General features: G+C 39.2%; 1 protein-coding gene across 4 annotated transcripts in view; it reads left to right on the plus strand.

The window, feature by feature from the left end:
- LOC115379801 (protein diaphanous homolog 3) overlaps nucleotides 1-23,372 on the plus strand; it is a 292,946-nt gene that overhangs the window by 43,899 nt on the left and 225,675 nt on the right. For all 4 annotated transcript variants that reach the window (XM_030080714.1, XM_030080729.1, XM_030080736.1 and 1 more), the window contains one exon: nucleotides 22,602-22,732. In XM_030080714.1, the coding sequence (XP_029936574.1) occupies nucleotides 22,602-22,732 (131 nt within the window). The remainder of the gene's footprint in view (nucleotides 1-22,601; nucleotides 22,733-23,372) is intronic.

Here is a 23,372-nt window from a genome sequence, read left to right on the forward strand (position 1 = left end):
ATAAAACTAGTGATAACCCATTGTAACCAAACTGAATGGTTCAAAATATCACATTTGAGACACAAATATAAGAGACAGAAACAATGGAAACATCCTTTTTTTCAGTGCAACCTTAGTACAGACAAACTCCTCACTTAGTACAAACTCCTGCTTCTGAAATCTTTATCAGGCAGTTTCATCAACATCATCACATCTTCATTACACCACTGTCTTCTTATCATCTTCATCAATAAATCATCATCATATTTACACTCATTGTTACCTTGTAACAATAAAATATTGTTCGTGGTAGTCACTTCTTGCTTCTGACTGCCTCTCGTTGGGTGGTTGGTAACTTTTCAAGCTGGCTGTTTTCACCGTAGATCAACAAAACTGACTGCTGTTTCCAGGTGCAACGCTCTAAAGCGGCTTTCACATAGCACGCGCACGGCACAGACCTCAGCCAGCGCAGCCATTCATTGTGTATGTGATCGCGGAGCGCACCGGTCTGCGTTTATTTTTAGAAATCTATATGATTGACATCATGAGATATGCACTACTCTTGCAAAGACAATGCAGTATAGTCATACATTTATTATAAAATTTCATGTGAAGTCACACACACAACAGATAACAGGTGAAATCATATGAAATGAGAAAAAATACAGCCTCCGTTCATGTAACATAATTTATTAAGAAGCATTAGTTCAGCTAATCGATAAATTAAAGAATGTATTTGCCTGTTTACATGGTTCATCCGAAGCTGCTGCATTGTCCGCCTGAGAAAAATTGCGCCAGAACGGAAAACTACTTCCTAGCGTCTGTTTCAGTCGCGTAGCAATCAGCGCCACATAGGTGCACGCCGTGCATGTGTGCGCCCTACTCTACACGCGTGTGCACGCTGCTCTGCGGCATCATAGATCTATGTGCGCCGTACCCAGAGCAGAGCGCGGCCCAAACCACGCGCTATGTGAAAGCCACATCACAATGTATAATCTTTGTTCGGAGGGGAGGCCACAGCGGGGTCCAGACTCAGTGTTATGGGGGCACTGGCCCCTGCTGGCCCCTCCCCAGAACCGCCAGTGACAATAATATGTTATTATATTATATATTATTATTGTTATTAATTATATTATTGTTGTATTGTAGGAATGACAGAAAGCTAGCAGACAAGCTAGTTCAGAGGAGCGTGGTTTACCTCTTGAAAGTCACATACAAGTGCCCAGTATACTCACAATGCATGGTTTACTTAGGGTGACACTGCCACCTACTGGCATGATATATTTATGCAGACACGTATATACCACAGTTATGTATTAATTATGTTATGTAGCGAAAGCATTAAGAGTCTGTTCATCACACCCTGGGATTAATGCACAAAGAAACGTTTATTCATGTCTTGCATCAACACAGGCGTTTTCAATAATGAACATTGTGAATGTTCCCCAGAACAATATCAAATAATCAAATATATTACAGCCTAGCCTTAGCCTTAACTCCAATATAGGCCTGTATTAATGAATATTAAGAAGCGTGTGTGTGTGTGTGTGTGTGTGTGTGTATCTGTGCTACCAAAGCAGCATTTTCGGCTTCTTTTTCTTCTCTCGCCTTTTGTTTTGCTTACCTGTGTCGTGGCTTCTCCATGTTGTCAAACGCATGTCTAACGTTAACAACGTAAATTGTCTATCCAGGTCAAATGATGTGACCCACCACATGATTGACGTGCGACCTTGGCTTAACTGAGAAACATTTTTGCTAAAACATTTTTATGTACAAAAAAGATGTAAATAATGAGGGATTGATGTTTAATGGGGGCCCACATTTATTTTCATGATTTAATTAAAAAAAAAAAAAAAATACACTCTTGGCCAAGAACGGCCAAGGAGTAAGGGCTATATTTTGATGCTCAGAGGAGTCTGTCTTTACAGGGGCTGTTCTGCAAGCTCTGGTGTGCTAAATTATGTTTCAGTATTGACATGGCTTTGATGGCGTGTTGTAGCCAGCTATGAGTATTGGAAAGTGGGTATCTTGTGCATTTATGTATTTCCTCAGTAAGTGGTAAAACATCCATTAACCAATTTCCCTTAAATGTTAGGCTCATTACTGAGTATTTGTCTTGAGATTCCATCTTGCAATTTATCTGTGCCTTGCCCTCACTGATCCTGGAAAAGTGTTTCATCCAATCTATTATGGCCCCACAAAACGAAGGCAAGATCTATACTTAATCTTTTAATGCCACCAGACAGAAGTTCTTGCACCAGCGGGAAATGTGACCAAGGATATTATTTAATTTGTCTACCCCTTATAAAAGTATTTCACAATTGTCTTATATAAGTGCTTTCCCTTCTCATTTGAAGTTTGGTCTAAATCTTCAGACCTGTGAAAAATCAGATTGTGATTTGCAGGGCCTGTTAGGGGAACTGTTTGGTAGGTCTGCACAGGTGATGAATCTCCTTCTCCTTTGAATCAGGGTCTGCATTGGTGGGATTAAAGCCCAATAAATCAAGCTGCAAATGTCTTTATTATCCTTAGCCTTAATGCAGTACTTCTCATCTGTTAAAGGTTTTATCTACTAATTAAGACACCTGACATTTAAATGTTAAGGGTAACTTTTGTAGTTGCCCTCTTTCTTTCCTCTCAATCTCACACAAATTTAATGTTCTTCAATCTTTTTGAATGCTCAGATGTGCTAGGAGTCACACCTGAAGCTAATGGAACATCTTAGATGTATGTCTCTGAATCTGAGGTTAAAAATGAAACCTGGTTTTTGCGATGAAAGAGAAGGATTAGAAAATCAGTAATGAGAAACCACGGCATAACATCGTGACAACACAGGCCAAGTTGTTCAGTCATCCCACTGCCTTTGTAATAAATTGATTTTCAAGTTTGGGGAGTCCTAGTGGGTCTGAGTGGACTTTTTGGGAAGTCAGATGGTTGGTTGGCACAGATTACATTGCAGTGCGAGAGGGTTAAGAGTTCAAGGTCTTGTCTCTTTAATTCTACCTATAGACCACTTCAAGCCCACTTGATTATTTCATGCTGTTTAATTTTTTTTTAAACAAATTTCTCATGATGTTGAGCTGTTGAGTGAGATGCATTACAAAGAATGATGTTAGATGTTAATTCAAGCTAATAAGCTAATAACCAAGTTTGCCCCTGCAATGATAGGATTGGATACTGTTAGGATATTTGAAACTGTGCTGCTCAGTCATAATGTAGTGTGACTGGAACATAGTGATCATGTGTAATGCTTGATCATGCATTAATAAATATTACCATTTTTAGCTGTGCTTTGTAAGTATGCCAGCTTGAGATCTTGTGATGTAATGGACTGAGTGATTGACAGTTTTTACACAATGCACTATCACAGAAACAAACGGTGGCCACAGCTCCACTAGGAAATTTATAGTGATTTTTGAATTGCCACTGGGCAATAAGTTGGTTTGCTTTTTCACTCACTTCCCCAAGTTCACAATATTGGCTTTAGTAAAATGTGCAGTGACATTATGCATGGCTATGAAGAAAATACCCGAGTGTGAATGAATTAAAACCATAGAACTAAAATAGAAGTCATTGAATGGTCAGTGAACTATTTGTTCAACTGTGGCCATTTGGATGTAACAGAGTAAACTGGTGATAGTAGTTAGTTGCTATAGTGACAATGGACACCAGTAGGGCTGTAAAGTGCATTACAGTTGCTTGAGAACTAAGAAGTTATGTTGTGCTGTGGCTGCTTGCTAAAGCAGTAATCAACATTAATAGCTACCACCAATTGGTCCAGCAATCCTCAATCTCCCTCTAGCCGCAAGGCAACAGAGATTGCACACAAGACTCCTGCCTCTTCATGCTCCATACTGCTGCAAAACCTCTCACCTCAGTGAGTCAACAACTTCCTGCAAGTCGGTTTATATGGAAATTAGCCTGGTTCAGTGGCCACAGTGCTGTGCAATTGCAACAACACACATGAAAAAGGCCATTATAATGAATTATAAAGTTTAGAACCGATTGTAGATGTGTTTATTCAGGAGTTTATCTAGCTTATATTTTGGTTTTCTCCGATTGGGAACTGGTAGCTGACTGTAACAGGTCCTCATTACCCAGCCCTAGCTATGATCTTTCTGAGAGGTTGCAGAAAAAATGCCATACTACAAGTCTGCAAAATAAGCTAAAGCTAAAAATGAATTTATTGTAAACTCTTGAGCCCGTTGTCTTTTATACATGTCCAATCACAGTCACGTCAAAATGCTGAAATATACTACCGCCCTTGTTCCATTGCATCCATCTCTGCATAAATATGGAGACAAGAATGAGTTATAAACAAATGTAGTTATCAGATCAAAAATAAATAAGGTAACATTTGTCATCAAGATTCATGAACAGTTGTAATTTAGGCTGGAAACAATGTGTGTAGAATCTTACAATGAAGGCCTATTTATAGTTAAGGTACATAAAGCAGAAATAAAAAGGAAAAATACCCTCTGCTTTTTGGTTTGTAAGATTTTGTTTGCATAAAATATAATCATCAACAAACATCTCCCAACCACACAGTATAGTGATATCTGCAGTTTCCTCACTCTCCCAACTCTTCTCAGGTTATTATTGCATCCTACTTATGATAGTCACTATAGAATGAATGACAGGAGAGCCTTAAGAGACAGAGTGAAAGCAAATAAGGGTGAAAGTAGAAAAAGGAAGAGCAGGGTAAAGGAACAGATTAAAAGTCATATCTTTACACTGCAATTACTGGTCTTCCATAGGCCCCCAGATTGTCTAATGCAATTGTTACAGTCAAAAAGTGACCTTTCTACATCTGTCTTTTATTTTTCATCTCCAGAGGGATATTACTGCTTTGACACAATCTTCATAAGCCATTTTGACAAGGGTGGACTGGGCCCTTGGACTGTGTTGTGGTCTTATGCTTCTTGCATACATACAGAAGGACCAGAATTGTATATGCATAATTTTACTTTGCTTTTGAATATGTAATTGCTGTGCATGTTTCAAGATTGTTAGGAATCTCTATGGATCTGATTGGATCAACTGATTCAACTGATTGGATTTTTATGGCAGGACATACGATAGATAAGTTTCAACATTTATAAGTGCAAGACGTAGTCTAGATAAAGCTCAGTGGAATAAATTGTGTGCACAAATTCCTTTTTGACCATTTTCATCGGTTTTCTTTTAATTTTACGGGATTTGCTTTTTATTTTGGTTTAATTACACATGATACAGAGAGTGCCTTAGTATGAATAACTTAAAAAAAACATAGTAAACTCTTCCCTAATTTTGCAGCACTTCAGTATTTTTGTTTGTCCTAATTAATTTTTTCAACCCACATTCCCTGATTCTGTAATTTCAGCAAAATGGAAAAATAACCACAGCTACATTGAGGCAGAGACATAAATGTTTTTGTTACAGTAGGTTAGGTTACCTTTTTAATGAATTTGCCATGGTATTTCAGTTTTTCACTGGAGGTGTGATATTTGCTTGGTCATATGTGATATAGTTTAATTGTTCTTCAGTGGTTTAACTTTACCAATGCTGCATGCTTTGAGAGCCTGTTCTGTGTTAGTGCCACTCTTTTTACTGTACAGCTCTGTAATTGGCAGGTACTTAAAACTCATGTTCTGAACTGTAATGAGATGCAAATCTGGCCCATTAAAGGGAAGAATATAATGGAGAAAGTGGGAGCAAGAGGCAGGCATGCTGACTTTTGAGTGCATTTTGCATCTGACTGTCAGTCTTAAGTAAGTCCTTGGTAGAGAACTAAAATGAATTGCAGATTACCTGGAGGTAATCTGCAATTCCACTAGATGCAATTTACCTGCACTTTGCAGATGAATATTTTTTATTAGATTTCAGTCTTAAAGCATTTGTTGTGGCAAGTGTATATCTTATTCAATGTGTAAAAGAGGCTTTTGTGTATTTATTTATTCATTTATTTATTTATTCAGTTTAAGTATTAGGCTTGCCATGTCATGCTTGGTCCTTTGTAGCTTAAATAAGTAAAGCATTTTTTTTGCAATGCTTCCACTTTCCATAATTGACACTTATGTTTTCCCCATCAACATTTGTGAAATTACATTGTGTAGAGGCCCTCTGTCTCAGTCTCGCTCTCTTTATTATGTTGGCAGAGTTTTTTCTTAGCAGTTAAACTTTTTGGGTGTTTAAATCACTGTAATATCTCTATGAAGAAATCCCAGCTTTTACCTTTCATGCCTTTCCTCCTTGCTTTCCTTTCTCCTAGCCCCATTTTTCCTGCCCATCTGTTCTTTTTCCCTCATGCCTCATGGCTTTTTTATCTTCCTAAATAGATGGCCTTTAATTCATTTCAGAATCTCAAGGGTAAGATGGCCCTCTACCAGCCACTTTGAATTGTCGTTTTGCTACTGGCAAAAATCGCTATTTGCAAAGCAATTACTTTAATGGAGAAAGATGAAAAATACTGTCGTCCCTTTTTGATTTTAATACTTTTGATAAATTCTTTATCTCATAATTACAAGATAGGTATGGTAATGGAATGTGTGTTAATGAATTGAGCTCTGCATGCCAATGACTTGTCAAGGGAACATCAGATGTTTGCCAATAGAGAGAGCAAAACTCAAGTGTTTTTGTCTTGATACTTTTTCCCCTGCATATTATTTGTGACCTTGGAGCCTCTGTATTTTTTTTTAGTGGTGGAACTGAAATTTAGTGATTTCCCTGCAAATATGAAACAGCAGAAAACTGGCAATCAATGACTGGACCACCATGTTCCCAAAAGTGCTCAAAGTACTATGCTCCAAATTTACATTATTAGTGTGTGTGTGTGTGTGTGTGTGTGTGTGTGTGTGTGTATATATATATATGTATATATATATATATATACACACACACATTCGATTTTATATCAAATGGATATTACTTGTGTAATATGCCCCATTTGGACTAGACCATGTATTAAAGCTAGGGCTAATTAAGTAACACAGCCAAGGAAATTGCCTTTGACCTCTTGTAACAAACACCACACCTTTCAATGGACAACACTGTCCTTGGGACTGGACTGGGGCCTGGAAACGTTTATTGCAGAATTGTAATCTTACTGTTACTATAATTGTTAATATTATTGGTGAATTGATAATAATATTGATAACAGTAATAAATATGACTACAATATGATCCTTTTTTGAGCCAGTTTGGAAATGAATAAACAATAATAAGTTACACATCAGTCTACTGGGCTAAAGGAGCTACTGTACAAGTAGCTTAAACAAAATGTTATAATACACGAGAGCTGTGGCCAACTCACAATTTCCATATGCGATTCAGTGTTGGCATTTCAATGCGATAAATTGACTGTTCCTAGTTGTTCATTCATTCATTAATTGAGGCAGTGTCATGCAGGAAGGTCTAGAGTTGTGTGAGTGAGAAGCTGCTGTTACATCATGGGAAAGCATGTCATGGGTCATGGACCTTCTGGCATATCAGCAGTTTGAGAAGTCATTTTTTTCTGTGTTAAGTTATAAAATCATTGATATCAAGGAATTTTATAAAATTACCACATAATAAGAAATTATGTAATTAGCCAAATGGATTTCTTGCCTTCTGACATGTATATTGCGACCACCAGCTGTGTTTATATTCACGTTAGAACATTTCTGAGCTAATAAACATGATAGAAGGCAGGTACATTTAGGACACTGAAACACTCTGCTGTAATACGAACTGATGGATGATGAGTATGCATTACAGTTTGTGCAATGTTGTGATTACAATAAATCAAGGTTGTCTTTCGAGCTGATGCTGTGGAAGCCCCATCTTAGAGGTGTAGCTGTCTGGTTGCAGAAAACATGACAGTAATAAAATCTCTTACCAGCCGCACATTCTCATATCTTTATGCACGTGTGTGGACTAAATATGAGTGATCTCAATTATTCACTATTCAGTTTGATTTATTAGCATTTGCAATAAAGAAATATGGCGGAGGCTCAGTTGTAGGGATTGACTGCTTGGTTGGCCTGGGGGTGTGTTGGGAAGATCATGGTTGGTATGCAGTGCGTTCTTGTGCTTTCTCTCTGTGCCAGTGACTCCTTGGCAGGAGACTGAGGTAATGAGGCAGCTGTTGTTTGATCTGAACCACCCAACTCACAGTGGTTTTTGGCTGGGGTGATGGGAGGTGGTGAGTTGAGAGAAAGGCGCAGGCACCTGTACTGTGCCGTCCTGTTCACACTATGCCAAAATGTCCAGTCATTCTATGTGAGAGCTTTAGAGGCCTTGCTTTTCTGCAAATGATAAAAAAACAAGATTTGATAGGTGTTGGTGGTGGGAGGGGCAAGCCAATTTGACATCAGTTACACAAGGGTTATTGTATTTCTTACGATGTCAAGACTATTTGTATGAAGCTCTCAATTTTAAAAAAAGTCTGGGAAGCATAATGATTTGTTTCTCACGGTGTGAGACAATAATTATAATACCTTAATGATTATATTTGCTATTGCAACATTGACAGAGATACCTTCAGCTTCAGTTCTTCTGTGAGTTGCAGCAATACTAGAAGACAACAGGTTAGTCTGTAATATCTCAGATTATCAGTGATATCACAAAAAAATTGACACCAGTGCAGTATGCAGCACAATTTAAAGGAGAGATAAGATTATAAACCTTTTTTGTGTCTTTTTCCCAGGAATGAAGCTAGTTGTTGAATCTACACTAGATGCAAATAGTTTCTTCCCTGCACCGGTTCGCTTTCTCATTCATTACATACTCATTACACACATAAATGGTAAAATAAAATAATTTAAAGTACAAATAACTTTTTTTTCTTGCTGCTGCAGTGCATTGTAAAAATGAAAAAGAGTAAAAAACAAAGTTACAGTACGTGTGCAAGATCATGTGAAAGTTATCAAGGTTCAAATTCTGCTGGATCAGATTCGATCTATTGTGTAAATTTACGTAGTGCTCCTGGCATAAACTTTAAGGCTACTCTGAGTGGAAATTCAACAGAAATGTGGTGACAGAAGGTGGGAACAGTATAAGGGCCTTTTCAGACGAAGTCTGGCACAAAGTCCGAAATAAGAGAAAAGTACGGATGAGATGTTATGTAAACCCTTCAAACCATTCATACTTCCAATGCAAGTTTTTTTTGGCACAAGGCACCGTATTCCAGTGGTGTGAACCTCTGACATCAGAGAAGGCACGTGAGGGCCAGGCTGGTAGAACAGACGACTCTCCAGCGGCTTCAGCGGAGTACAGTTAGAGCTGTCAAGGTTGACAGAAAAACAAGCTCCACTGGTGGTGAAACCCACTGGAAGGTTTTGTTATGACCTGGGCAGGCCTTTATTTTTTCATCTGCTACATACATGTCAGTGAGCACACCACTCTCAGCACTGTGCTGCAGAGACCGAGGGAAAAGGACTTTGGGACAGCTAGCTGACCTGCAGCTCTGTGCTGGGACAGAGAGACAGCAGGTGTGACAGCAGTGCTCGCTGCGCTCAACACTAGCCAAACAAACTAGTGGAGTGTGAGCACTGAGAGAAATAATGTGTCAACAGAGACGTAACCACCCATCCATATACCCCAACTTGCCAGTAATTTTCTACCATATTTTTTTTGTTTGAACTCTGTGTTTTATATCTGCTGTCCTGCTTGTCTGTGGTCAGACACAATAACAAAGAGCTGTTCAGACCCTGTGTTCATTTACATTACTGACAGGAGCAGGTCACATGGACAGTGTACAACAACAAATTAGCTGAGATTTTAAGAAACGAGATACATCATTCATAGGTGTTCATAGAAAAACTTGTCCTACACTTTTTTCATGTAAAACATTCAGATTTAGTATGAAAAGGAACAGTAAGCTAAATGTTCAGATAATGAAACACATTCTTGCACTTGTAGCTAATTACATAATCAATAATTAATGGTCATGCTAGTTAGTTACCATGACTTAATGGGGTGTTGTGTGTAAGGCATGTCTCTCCCTGTGATGTAACTTATTTGTAATGTACCGTATTTCCCCAATTAATCGCCCGGGCATTTAATAAGCAAAATCAACTTGGACCCCAGGCGTTTAAAAGAACCAGGTGGCTATTCACTGCAGGCCTTTATTTATTTTTGCACAGACCTGCACCAGGCCATTATTGTGGTGACAGTTACTGTCCAACATATTTACAGTCGGTCGATTTAAGATTACGGTACACCCTTTTTTCTAACGTTAGCTAGCTCTCTTATTTTGACAGAAGACGGAAGTGCCGCACAGTTATTGTGCGGCTAGCTGTTTACTTCTGCAAAAATAAGGTGAATAGCCTTATTTTGGGTTACCTCAATAAATGCAAATAATCGCCCCGGCGGTTATTCGGGTGGGCGTTTAATACGCAAAATGGGTGCAGACCCCAGGCGTTTAAAAGAACCAGGCGGCTATTTACGGCCGGGCGATTAATTGGCGAAATATGGTAACTGCGTTTACTGGCAGCTCATTCACCTAACATTTTCAGTGTTGTTAGATTTATCTAAATATCATTTTTCTGTTTATTCGCTCTTTTTAATGCAGTGTAAATCCACAGCATTGCTTGTTTTACCATTGAAATAACTTATCTATATTTGATAATCCACTCACTAGATGTTTTTGCTGTAATGGGATTATGAGCCTACAAATCCCAGAACAAAGTGCTGGCTTATCTGATTGGGGTCATCACACAAGAAAAATTCTTGCCTCTGTGGTAGAAGACTTGAAAAGTTCAGATAACCAGGGAATAAAGTATAACAAAGCACCCTGTCTTCTTTTAAGAAAAAAACTTTATTCTTGAGCAAAGCAAGAAAGCCTGACCAAAAACTGAGGCATGATGTTATTTCCAAGATTTTATTAATGTAATGTTCATCTTCCTGTCCTACCAAAGAGCAAATGTGGGACTGTCAGAGCTAAGCTTTAGCACTTCATTTCTGTATTGATTTCCGTGGAGCCCTCACACAGTCACTTAGTGCCACCTTGAAGCAGTAGGAACACTGTCATAGTGTGCAGCAGAAACAGGTATAAACAGTGTATAGCTGAAGTAAACAATATGGGCTTGCACATATATCTTATTATGCAGCAGTGAGTATAATGACAATTTCCCACACATACTGCATGTTGTACTTGGGCATCATCCCCAGATATATTAAGGACTGCTCAAGGATAACTGGACCCATTTAGGGTTTTCTATTAGCAAATTTCATATCAGCTTCATGGTGACCATCAACATGTAACCAGCGCTTTCCTTTGCCATACAGAGACACACACAGTCATAAACATGTTATTTGGCGGGGCCGGGTATCAAAATATGGTACCTTTATGGTACCTTAAATGCCTTGCTACTCAGTATTGGACAAAGGAAGAGTCAATCGATACCACGTTGTATTCGATCATTTCAATAGCACACCTTCTCTTGTGAAAACAAAATTGTGGGTGGAAAAATCCAAGATGCAAGATGTGTTATTTGGGCGAGTTTATAAAACCCACAAGTGACAAGTCAAGCCAACAGAGCACTCACACAGGGAGAGAGAGACAGAAAGTGGCTGGGCGGGGCAAGCTGGTGTATGTGTGCAGTGAAAGTCTGAGAGTCTGAAATCCAAGAAGCGTGTGTGTGTGTGTGTGTGTGTGTGTGTGTGTGTGTGTGTGTGTCTGTGTGTGTGTGTGTGTCTGTGTGTGTGTGTGTGTGTGTGTGTGTAAGAACTGAAGGGAAAAGCTAGCAGGTTAGCAGGTCAAAATAGTTTGAATAAAACACAAAAATTAGGTGGAGATTCAAATAGCATTATATGGTGAAAAAATGGCTAATGTATTATTTCAAATAATTTCCATTTCAAATAATATCAACATACTTCAACATACACTATATTACCAAAAGTATTCGCTCACCCATTCAAATGATCAGAATCAGGTGTCCTAATCACTTGGCCTGGCCACAGGTGTATAAAATCAAGCACTCAGGCATGCAGACTGTGAAACAAGACATTTGTGAAAGAATGGGCCGCTCTCAGGAGCTCAGTGAATTCCAGCGTGGAACTGTCATAGGATGCCACCTGTGCAACAAATCCAGTCGTGAAATTTCCTCGCTCCTAAATATTCCACAGTCAACTGTCAGCTCTATTATAACAAAATGGAAGCGTTTGGGAACAACAGCAACTCAGCCACGAAGTGGTAGGCCACGTAAAGTGACGGAGAGGGGTCAGCCGATGCTGAAGCGCATAGTGCAAAGAGGTCGCCGACTTTCTGCACAGTCAATTGCTACAGAGCTACAAACTTCATGTGACCTTCAGATTAGCCCAAGTACAGTACGCAGAGAGCTTCATGGAATGGCCGAGCAGCTGCAGCCAAGCCACACATCACCAAGTGCAATGCAAAGCGTCGGATGCAATGGTGTAAAGCACGCCGCCACTGGCCTCTAGAGCAGTGGAGACGCATTCTCTGGAGTGATGAATCACGCTTTTTCATCTGGCAATCTGATGGACGAGTCTGGGTTTGGAGGTTGCCAGGAGAACGGTACATTTCAGACTGCATTGTGCCGACTGTGAAATTTGGTGGAGGAGGAATTATGGTGTGGGGTTGTTTTTCAGGAGCTGGGCTTGGCCCCTTAGTTCCAGTGAAAGGAACTTTGAATGCTTCAGGATACCAAAACATTTTGGACAATTCCATGCTCCCAACCTTGTGGGAACAGTTTGGAGCGGGCCCCTTCCTCTTCCAACATGACTGTGCACCAGTGCACAAAGCAAGGTCCATAAAGACATGGATGACAGAGTCTGGTGTGGATGAACTTGACTGGCCTGCACAGAGTCCTGACCTGAACCCGATAGAACACCTTTGGGATGAATTAGAGCGGAGACTGAGAGCCAGGCCTTCTCGACCAACATCAGTGTGTGACCTCACCAATGCGCTTTTGGAAGAATGGTCAACCTTGTGGACAGTCTTCCCAGAAGAGTTGAAGCTGTAATAGCTGCAAAAGGTGGACCGACATCATATTGAACTCTATGGGTTAGGAATGGGATGGCACTTCAGTTCATAGTATGAGTAAAGGCAGGTGAGCGAATACTTTTGGTAATATAGTGTACACTCCTTTATTAAAATCTGTTGAACATTCAAGTATTTAAGCCTTCAAGTATTTAAAGCAAACATTAAGTGAACAGTGCTTTAATTACAACTTTTTAGATTGCAAAGAATTTCAATTTCAGTATCCAGCAGAGACATGAGATAAATATGGAAATAATAAACAGGCTCATACATAATTGGAAAAATAAGCAACTACTTAACATTACAAAAAAGAACAGTGGCATGTCGCCTTCAAATATTGAAAACAAATAATAAGTTGTTGGCTACACAGCAATGCCAGCTTTCTCAAATTAAAATAAGGTATAGTTTATTTCAGAATAAGGATAATGTGATCCCAGTTGGGATCAGTGGTTACTTAACATGAATAGAAAGTCACTCAGCTTGAATTATTTAAATAAATTGGGAATTCTGTCTTTGAGGTGCTTTGCTAAGTTGGAAATATTTCGTTCTTTTGTCTGGAAACTTTGATGGCGTCGTTTGCATATTTTGTTTTGCGAATTTATCATTATCCCCGGAGCATCTGCCTCGAATGCAAAATCCCACCATACATGACTCTTTCTGTTTTTCTTTTGGACAAGCTGAGGCTGCCACTCCAGCTGCACCTGGAATAACTATCTTTCACGCGTATTTGTCTGCCGGCTGGAAGGCGTTCTTCTTCGGCACACACTTGAACAAACACAAATTGTATGTATACTGCCCCTGTCACTTCTGGAATATGAATATGGCTATTTTATGGCTCGCTGAAAGCTAAATCTAAATCTAAATAAACACTAGGTCTAAATAAATACATCCAGTACCTACAGTACCTGCGGGGCTGGGAACCATCATATTTTTGGACTGTTGGTATGGACTTGGTACCTAAGTATCTATTCTTGTGACATCCCTACAGCTGGGTCATCATTTGTCATCATTTACATACACTGTGATTAGAAACTCAGAGCCACCCTATCACAAAAATAAATAAATAAATAAAATAAAATAAAATAAAAAATACTATCTCTGTGTACTGAGGTCCTTTATGTGCAGTCTTTTTTATATTTTAATTCTAATTTTAATTTTGCAGTGGAAGGTTGTAACAGCTTCCGGTTGCATTTGAAAATGAGCGTTGAGTCACCACAGTTTTTCTTGTCTTGATTGAAGTCTGTGATCTCCTGTTTTCACGCTGAGAAAAGGGTATGCTTGCTTCTTAAATTACGTTTGAAGCTGTCTGCCTTTGCTTTGCTGCTGCCTAGCCTTATTAAAAAATCCTTTGCTTTCACAAATAGTTTTATTCGAGGTTCATGACATTGTTGTGATCTCATCCATAAAGTTTTTGGCCTGTGGCATTAATGAAAGAACACAGTATTTCTAACACTAATGGTTCAAGATTTTTTTTTTTCCTCAGACATGCCTCAAGTCATTGAGCTTGGCATGTGTTGTTGTACAGTGATCGCTGCTTTTACATTTAGATATTATGCATGAATGTTAAAAAAAAAAGAATGATTGAATGATTTAAGCTTTAAGATCTCTCTTTTCTTTGAGCTGTTAATTGTTAAATTAGACCTAGATCAAGACATGATAAAAGCCTCTCAGTTGTAGGGAGACAAGCGCTAAGCAGGATCTATAAATATGTATTTCATTTGCATGAATGGCACATTAACTTGATATGAACCGTGTGTGAATACCTCACATGCTCAATAAAATATTGATGATGATATAATTATGATGCTCTGGTTTGAACAGGGATGCCACGATAGAATTTTGATACCATTGAAATTCTACATTTTTCTGTACGTGATTGAATACCACAGCAGAGGTCCCATTCAGCACACATTCATATATTTAACAAGTTGTGTTTCATAATTAAACATAGGGTATAGACTGCATTAGAATAAGAACACTATGCAGCATTGGCCTGTAGCCTTCAAGGGAAAACAACAGACCCCAACAAAATACTAATTTCAGATTACAGGAACTATGTAAAATGTCCTGCTGTAACAATAAAGACAATGATACAAGTATGTGCCCTCATTTTGAGTTACAGTCATATAAACTTAACTGTAACGTCAAGTGTTTCAGATGTTTAAACATACACTGTAGACTAAAGCTAACTCAGAATAAAAACGTTGCATTCCACATTGAATTGGTATTGACCTGGCACTGTTGATTACTGTGACATCTCTAGTTCTTAATAAGGTGTAGCTTTGTCCCAGTGGTTTGTTTAGGAAGGCTCTCCACCCCTTCATGTTTTTGATGCCGTCCATTTGTCTGCTAGATGTTTAAATAGAGAGGTATGTCTTACTATTTCATGTCACAATAATCTACTGCCTCAAGAGGCTTTTATGATGGTGGCTCATCTAGCAGCTGAAAATTTGCTGAATCATTAAGAACCAAAGGAAATGAAAAGCCAGGTATACTCTATCGTCTAGAGCCCCTCACTACAGCACTTCTTGCCCAGATGAGGATTAAGCATTTATTAGTCCAATTGTAGCTGGAAGGATCAGATTTTATTTCAACCCCTTTTACGCATCCTCTAACTACAACATAAATCTAGCCCGGATGGCATAAATTTCACCTGGCCTGACAGGAAACTAATGCTTATCTCAGAACTCCCACCATAGTAGAGATTGCGTCAGATGGTTTAAATATTCCTAGAGGTGCCCACTGATAGAAATTGTCATGTAAAGGTTATCAACGGCACTATCTACTGTAGGTGAGCTAAAGACTGAATTCAACGTGCAGTCATGTCAGTATGTCCTCAGTACATATGAATGCCTTGCCATTCATGTGTATTGCATTTACAAAAACTAAAATCTCAACAAGTTACAAGCATGACTCAAAGTGTTTCACATAAGGAATCACAATTCTCCAGCTGCTGAGAACTACTGCAGTTAAGAGAATGTAAAAGAAACACAGTGTAGGATGTTCACAGATCCTGATTGAATTGCTTAAGAATAACAAATCTCAAACTGAGCATGACTTCTCATTCACTTTCAAGAGTATACCTGCTACATTCTGTTTGAATAACCAGTGCTCCCACATGGTCAAACTGTATGATGTAGCTTTAGCAGTCACATTTTGTCTTGAGTTAGAGTTAGAGCTCTAGCTGTAATAATGTCTTTAGTTATCCTTGCCCTCAGTTAACATGCACATCTGGCTCTTTGCCTTTTTTTGGTGATCAGTTTCCCACTGTAGGGCACATAGAGATTCTCACCATTAAAACACACATTCCTTGATGTTAGAGAATGAAAGTGGGTATCTTGAGTGTGGTGTTGTATATACATATTTTGGCACAATGAAAGCTGAGGGGAAATATGGAGGAGAATAATTTGGACTGGGGGTTGGGGTGTGGGCATGGTTCCATTGCTTTGGCAGCCTACAAGTGTTAGGGATTTCTTAATCCTGCCAACAGTGATGCGGGTTGATTTCTGAGGCCTTTGATGAATCGAAAACTTACCCAATGATATGTTACAACACTTTGGCATTAGTGCAGCTGGCTTGGTAAGCCAAACAATACTAGCCCTCCCCTCATGCCACATTTCTACCCAAAAGCACAAATAAACACATACACCTAATCTTTTTGCAATTTTTTTTCAGTATAAAATGCAGCTTTATATGTAATTACTGGTTTTGGGGAAGGGATTTAGATTGTTCATTAGAGATGGGAGATACAATTGCTCATTTTTCTCCATCGTGGAAAATATGTTGTTTGAACATGCTGAATTGGTAATGGCATTGACTGATTGCCATTTGTGGACAAGTGTTGGGGCTGAGACAAGACAGAGGTGGGCTGGCATTTTAATCATGTTAGTGACCTCTAACTTTAAATGCTTAATCAATTTGTGGTGTGTATATGACATTTACTTATCTCACAGTTTCCTTTTGCATGCAGTCAAACAAGGTGGAACATTGCAGAATGAGACAGGATTGCTGCCTTAGTTATTTGTTTTATTGAAGCGTTTAATTTAACAACATGAAAAGATTATGGGTTTTGGTTTATGGAATGGACATGGAATCAAACAAAATAGCCTAATGCTGACAAACACCAGTTTTCCATGTGTTAAAATTGATATTTGGCTCTCATTTAACTTTCTCGGTTTAGATTCGTGTCCCCTTTGGAAATGTTTTATTTAGGAAATGTGTTATTTTAGCATAAAATATTTGGAGGTTTGGGAACTAATTAAGAATCTTGGCTTACTGTCATATTAAAAAGAACAGAGGAATAAGCAGTTGGGTTTATCCATTACCCTGGGCACGCTTGAGGATATTTGGCTGGCGGCTTTGATCCAGAAGCCTGGAGAAATCAGGTGGTCAAAAGAACCATGTTGTCATGTTTACTTCAAATGTCAGCCTAATTTAAAGTCTCATTGCTGAGTTTTTTTTCCCCATCTTTGAAAATTATGGTAAAGACTCACTGTTATTGAACTTCATTGTGTTAATAAAGGGAAGATTTTATATGGACAAAATAAAATAAACTTGTGCATACTAGGACTTGAACAGCTTCAATCCTCCTTGGATTACTGTCACGCAAATCTTAAATTGTGTGTCGGTTATTGAACAATTCTTCAACAGGGAAAACATCATCATTCCACTTTGGCTCAGACTTCCATGTAGTGAGGTTGTAATTAGCTGACATTGCAGCAAAGAGACACCAGTATTTATCATGCTAGCTCAAGGTAATGTTAAAAGAAAAATCAGTACATTTACCTATAGTTATGATATCAGATAATCAGAACTGGCCTGTGACAACAGAAAATGTTTCCTGTTAGCAGTGCATCAGGCCTTCACCAACATACTCTTCTGCTCATGCAATGACATCAGTGAATCCTACAGCTATTTACTTGGTAAGGGGAACCACCTGGTAACAGTTTCCAGCAGATTGTAGAAACTCAGTTGGAAATTGACATATTTTACTCTAGCAGGGGTCTTGTTGGATTACTTGGATTATTTTGTGTCTTAGCTTCAACTCAAAAATGCAGTGAATGTGCAGACTCTCACCTACAAGCTAAGCTTTCAGTGAACTTCTTTTGCTGCTGTAATGCAGACTAATGAGACTTTTTGTTTATCCAGGGTTTCCCCCAGTGCTTTATAGGCCTGGCGGGCCGCCAGGCTTTTCTTGCCCCCCCGCCAGGCTAAGCGTTGCTTGTTTATTTATTTTAAATAGTTTTTTTATGCACCAGAAACAGTGATACCAAAGACGGTATATAGAGCTTTTAACCGCATCCGGTGATACAGTTGAAAGCGCAATGGCGACATCTTATGGTCGATACGTGAACACTTTCTTTTTCCGAAGTCAGAGGAGCACTGGAGGAGACGATGAGCCCGCTCGTTCACCCCCAGGCCGAGGGGAGTGCATCCCCGGCGAGCCGACCGAGCCGCGGCTCGATGATGAGGCAGAGCTAGTGCGAGTTAGCACGGATGTTAGCATGTCGTCAGAGCAGAAATTACCAGGATAACGCCCACCAAGTTGCGCCGCTACGCGGAATATGGCAGGATTTTACATAAGTTGAATGAAATGTCATTTTTGAGTGGAATATGAACATATGTCTGGCAAAGGCACAGAAGATTTCCAGCTACCGCAGCGCACTGACATAGATTGTGTAACAAAGTGAAGAGTCGCCACTCTGCTCTATTTTCACTGGCTAACAGCAGTACACTGGCTTAGCTTGTCTATTATTATTGGAGTCAACCCCCCCCCCCCACCTTCAGCGGCCCAACCACCAGGCTTAGCAAGTTTTCTGGGGGAAACCCTGTTTATCTGTTTGGAGCTTGAGATCAGATGCATTTGTATGTTGTATTTGTGTGAGTGATATGAAAATTGTATATGTTTGTCTGAGGAGTGTGAAGCTTTAAATGAAGTTGACCAGTGGATTTTTGGTTTTGTCTGGTTTAATACATTCCTCTCAATCAAACACAAATTACTACTACTAAACCAAACACATTTAAACAAGACAATCACTATATCATCTAAATATGCCACAAATGGCGCAGATGTTGCAACATACACATATTTTTAAGATTGAGTGCATGAAACCCAGTATATTTAACATCACATGCAGTCCATATAATATGTACCCCATTCAAACACAGCCATACTCTTTGCTTGTTTGTGTTCTTATAGCACAATAAACACTTAACACTAAATTGCATGAAATGACCTCTCAAGATCCCAACATTGTCTGTTCCGGGACCCCCAGACCTCCTGTTCAGCTTATTAGTCATGACCAAATGTTTTACTTTAACCTATGCATTCAGTATTTTTGAAGTTTTTGTGAGCGATGCCCCATCTAATTGGCCTCTTTGGAGCTCTTACTTTGAGCACACAAATATAAAGACCGCTTTTAAAGTTGACGTACACTTCTAATTGGTCTTCAAATTTATATGCTTCACTGGTGAAGCTGCCTTTGTAATTGTGATTCACTTACTTCAATGTTTAAGTCTTTCATGTGGTGCTATCTATTTGATTTCCAGGTGCAGGCCCTCACCTGTCTTTCTGGCAACTTGTGCTGCAGGACTTGTGATACACCTGATTCGATTCAGGGCTCCAGGGTGTGACAATTTTGGTCACACATCCAACTAAAAATCAGTTGTAATGGGAAACAATGTCCTATTATGTCAGCTGTCATCAAAATGAACGTTATCTCTGCCAAGCCAGTAAGTGCTGGGGTTAAAAACATGCCTTAGAGGTTAGTGTCGTTGTTGTGTGAAACAGCACTACCTTCTGGGGATGAAGAGGAACCTCAGTAAAGCTTTGTAAAACTTTCTCTGCTTCAGGCGCTGGTCTAGTTTAATAGATGACTTAAACATACTCATGACCAGAGAGTCAGAGATAAAGCAAAGTCACTGTCCATTACATGTTTGAAAATCTGTATTTGTGTTTGTATTATTCTGTTGTTTGAAATACAAAATAATACCCATGACAAAAGGAAAATTGTAGTTTTTCATCATAATGGTTTGTGAAAAATAACATGGGATGTGGGGATGGGGGATTGCTTCCACTTCACTAAAAGCCTCCACTGTGGCTGCTGGTACTAACGTTGGGTGAAGGCCCCCCTCCCAAAAGGATTCAATGTGGTGTCACAAAAACCAATACTTCAATACCAAGTCGATGCCAGTAGTCCAAAGATACAACGGTACCCAATCTTCTATGGCACCACTGGTACCATAACTATCAGACGTATTTATTTAGATTCAGTATTTAGATTTAGCCTTCAGCAGGCCGTAACATATTCCTCTGGAACTAATGGGGGCAGTATACATACGATTTACGCTTCTTCAAATGTGCGCCGAAGAAGAGACAAACACGTGAAAGATGGAGCGGCAGTTCTGCCATGCCTTGTCCATAAGAAACACAGTTAAGAGTCGTGTATGGAGGGATTTTGTATTTGAGGCAATTGCTCAGGTAGATAATAATAGATTTGCAAAACAAAATTTGCAAACGGTGCTATCAAGGTTTATTTTTTTTAATTATGAATATGCCTACTTATTATTTCCATATTTTTCTCATGTTTCTACTGGATACTGCAGTTGAAATTCTGTGCAATCTAAGAAGCTATTTAAACACAGTTGACTTATTGTTTGTTTTAAATACATGAAGGCTTAAATAGTTCAATGTTCAATAGAAGGAGTGTATGTTGAAATAAATGGGACTTTTTTCTTTTCTTTTTTTTTTTACACTGGTATCAAAACGAGTATGGAGAATTGTACAAATTCACTGGTAACAATTTCTGGTATCGTGACAACTCTAGTTCAGTAGGGTTCACGTCTGGGCTCTGTGCAGGTTAGTCACATTCTTGCACACCAGATTAAGTGTAGACATTAAGAAAGTGGAATGGTGTCTTGTCATGTAGGGCCCATAGCACTCCGGTGTGCTTTGCTCAGACATCAAGAAAACCACCTGCCACTTTTCTGTCACACACACACACACACACACACACACACACACACACACACACACACACACACACACAGTGTCAAACAAAATGACACTTACAGCTTCCTCTTGTTTTGAGAATGGCTGGGCAACACAGACTTTTGCATGTCATAGGCATTTTTTTTTATTTCTCTTTGCTGGATAAACACACACACACTTGCTGTACAAATCTTTAATTTTTAATGAGAAATGTCTGTAAAGCAAAAACTGCTGGTAATTGCCCTCACACAATCATCCTTGCATCACACCAATATGTTATTCGCTCTGTTGATACCCATGTAATGAAGTCATATCTCAATGATGAGATACATATAGTATTTCAGTATAGGTAAAACTGATTAGCATTGTGCTTAAGAAACAAGTCAAGTGGTGTTATGTCTAAAGTAAAGCATGTAAGAGTTCCCACCTCAATATTACAAGTGTGCTTTGCATCTAACCATAGGTGTACTGGGAAATTCAGCCTTGGACTTATCCACTGGAACCGACCTGGTGTTTGTGTGTGTTTGTTTGGAGGGGTGCTTGGGTTGGGTCAGTTATGGTTGATTACATATTTTTATATTCACATTAATGAAAGTGTTAAGAGTTCAATAGGTCATTTTGACAGTCATGCAGATTTTAAGGTCATGGCATTAGTTTTATTTATTATTTGTTCATTTTTCTATACTTAGTCTTACAGTCTCTTAAAGGACATAGCCCACAAGATTTAGCACCCCAGTCCTTGATGGTTGGCTGTTCACACCAGAAGCTATTTTCTGCATCGGTAACACACAAATCCTCTCTTTCTCTCTCTCTTCTTCCAACATCCCAATTGGTTAACCTGGGCACCAAAACCTGAAAGGAGGTGGGCAGCGCTTCTGCATCCTGTCTGAACCCAGTTTAGAATGTCAATGCATATTAACAAACTTGGTTGTGACTGGCCAGTGAGCCCAGTCCTGAGACACGCACACAGCACAAAATCACGTGCAGCCCGAATGAACTGAGAGGGGCAGTCAAACCTTTATGTTTTTTTGGGGGGTCCATGGGTCAAGTGATGCGGTTCCCACCCGGATTTTCCCGATGGACAGTACAACACTGCATCAAATTTTTTAGCTTCAGGAGCCACTGGCTTTGCACAGCTGTCTCTGAAAAGTGCAGTTTCAACTCTCCGGTGACCAAAAGTGAAATAAGTTCGGTTACTTTTTGTCCTTAAACTCAAAATGACCACCACGATTTTCAGTTACTCTTCCTGATATAGCATTCAATGCATCTAACAAGCTCCATGAGAAACGTCCACAAATGTGTGATTTGAAAACTTCACACTTGTGGAGAAAAAAACAAACAAACCTTAACATAAATTATTTTGTCCAAAGTGATATGCCTTTCTGTGAAATTATTAATTGTTTAATTCATTATGCAGCAACTTGCTGAGCCTAACTTGTTACAACTGTTGCAACAAGCAATTACTCATGAAATTTGTAGACAGAATACACCTAGTTGTTTGTGGCACATTTAAATAAGACATGAGATTCAATTGGTTAAAGTTGTGTATGTGTGATTTTTGTAAACCATTTTGGGCTCAAGTGCACGTATTTTTTTGCTCACAGTTTTCCATATCAAGCCTAAACATTAAGTTGTAAGAGATGTGTTCCTCTTCTCCTGTCTGTCATGCAGGGTAGCTTGAGAAGCAGCCATCAGATCTCTCCTCAGGAGTTCCTGGGGGAGCTGAAGTCAGGGGTGACAGAAGAACGCCTATTTGCCTGCCTAGACTCACTGCGAGTCTCCCTCACCAGCAACCCTGTCAGGTACAGTACAATAGAGTCTCTCCCTAGGCCAGTTTAGGGACCCTTACAATTGTTTATTTACTCCTTTCTTATAAATACATACATACATCCCCATCTTCATCACCCTCAAGGCCTGATCCACTGTACCTAGTGATACCCTCTCCTCCAAGCCACCTTTTGGGCTATGTCCTTTCATCAATTATGTGATATTCCAGAGGCCTCTGCCTCAAAAGTCCCCCACCATGGTGCCTTGGACACGCAGCTGTATGTGAGGTTTTCTCTTGCATTTGCCCACATTTAAACTTTTGATTCTTGTCATTGCAAGTATCAGTGCTCTCACCACTGTGCCGTAGGGCCTGCCAGATTGTTGGTCAGGGTAATAATATCCAATTATGAAGAGCCAATAAATCTGTCAGGAAACTGATGAAAATTTCACTTTTTAGAATTTTGACATCTGGCCTCACAATCATCGAGTTTGCACTGTTATTCAATATCGAAAGCAAACCAGCTCTGCCCTCATTACTATGGCAATATCAGGTAATGGGGAGGCTTGAATAATGTGAGTAATTGGAAATTGTATTCATTGTATTTGCCTTTCTCTTACAACAGAAATGAAGAATGAAATAAAAGAAAAAAAATATTTTCCAACAAGATTTATACC

Source organism: Myripristis murdjan, chromosome 3 (assembly GCF_902150065.1).
Source record: "Myripristis murdjan chromosome 3, fMyrMur1.1, whole genome shotgun sequence".
In the NCBI taxonomy this organism is placed as follows: domain Eukaryota; kingdom Metazoa; phylum Chordata; class Actinopteri; order Holocentriformes; family Holocentridae; genus Myripristis; species Myripristis murdjan.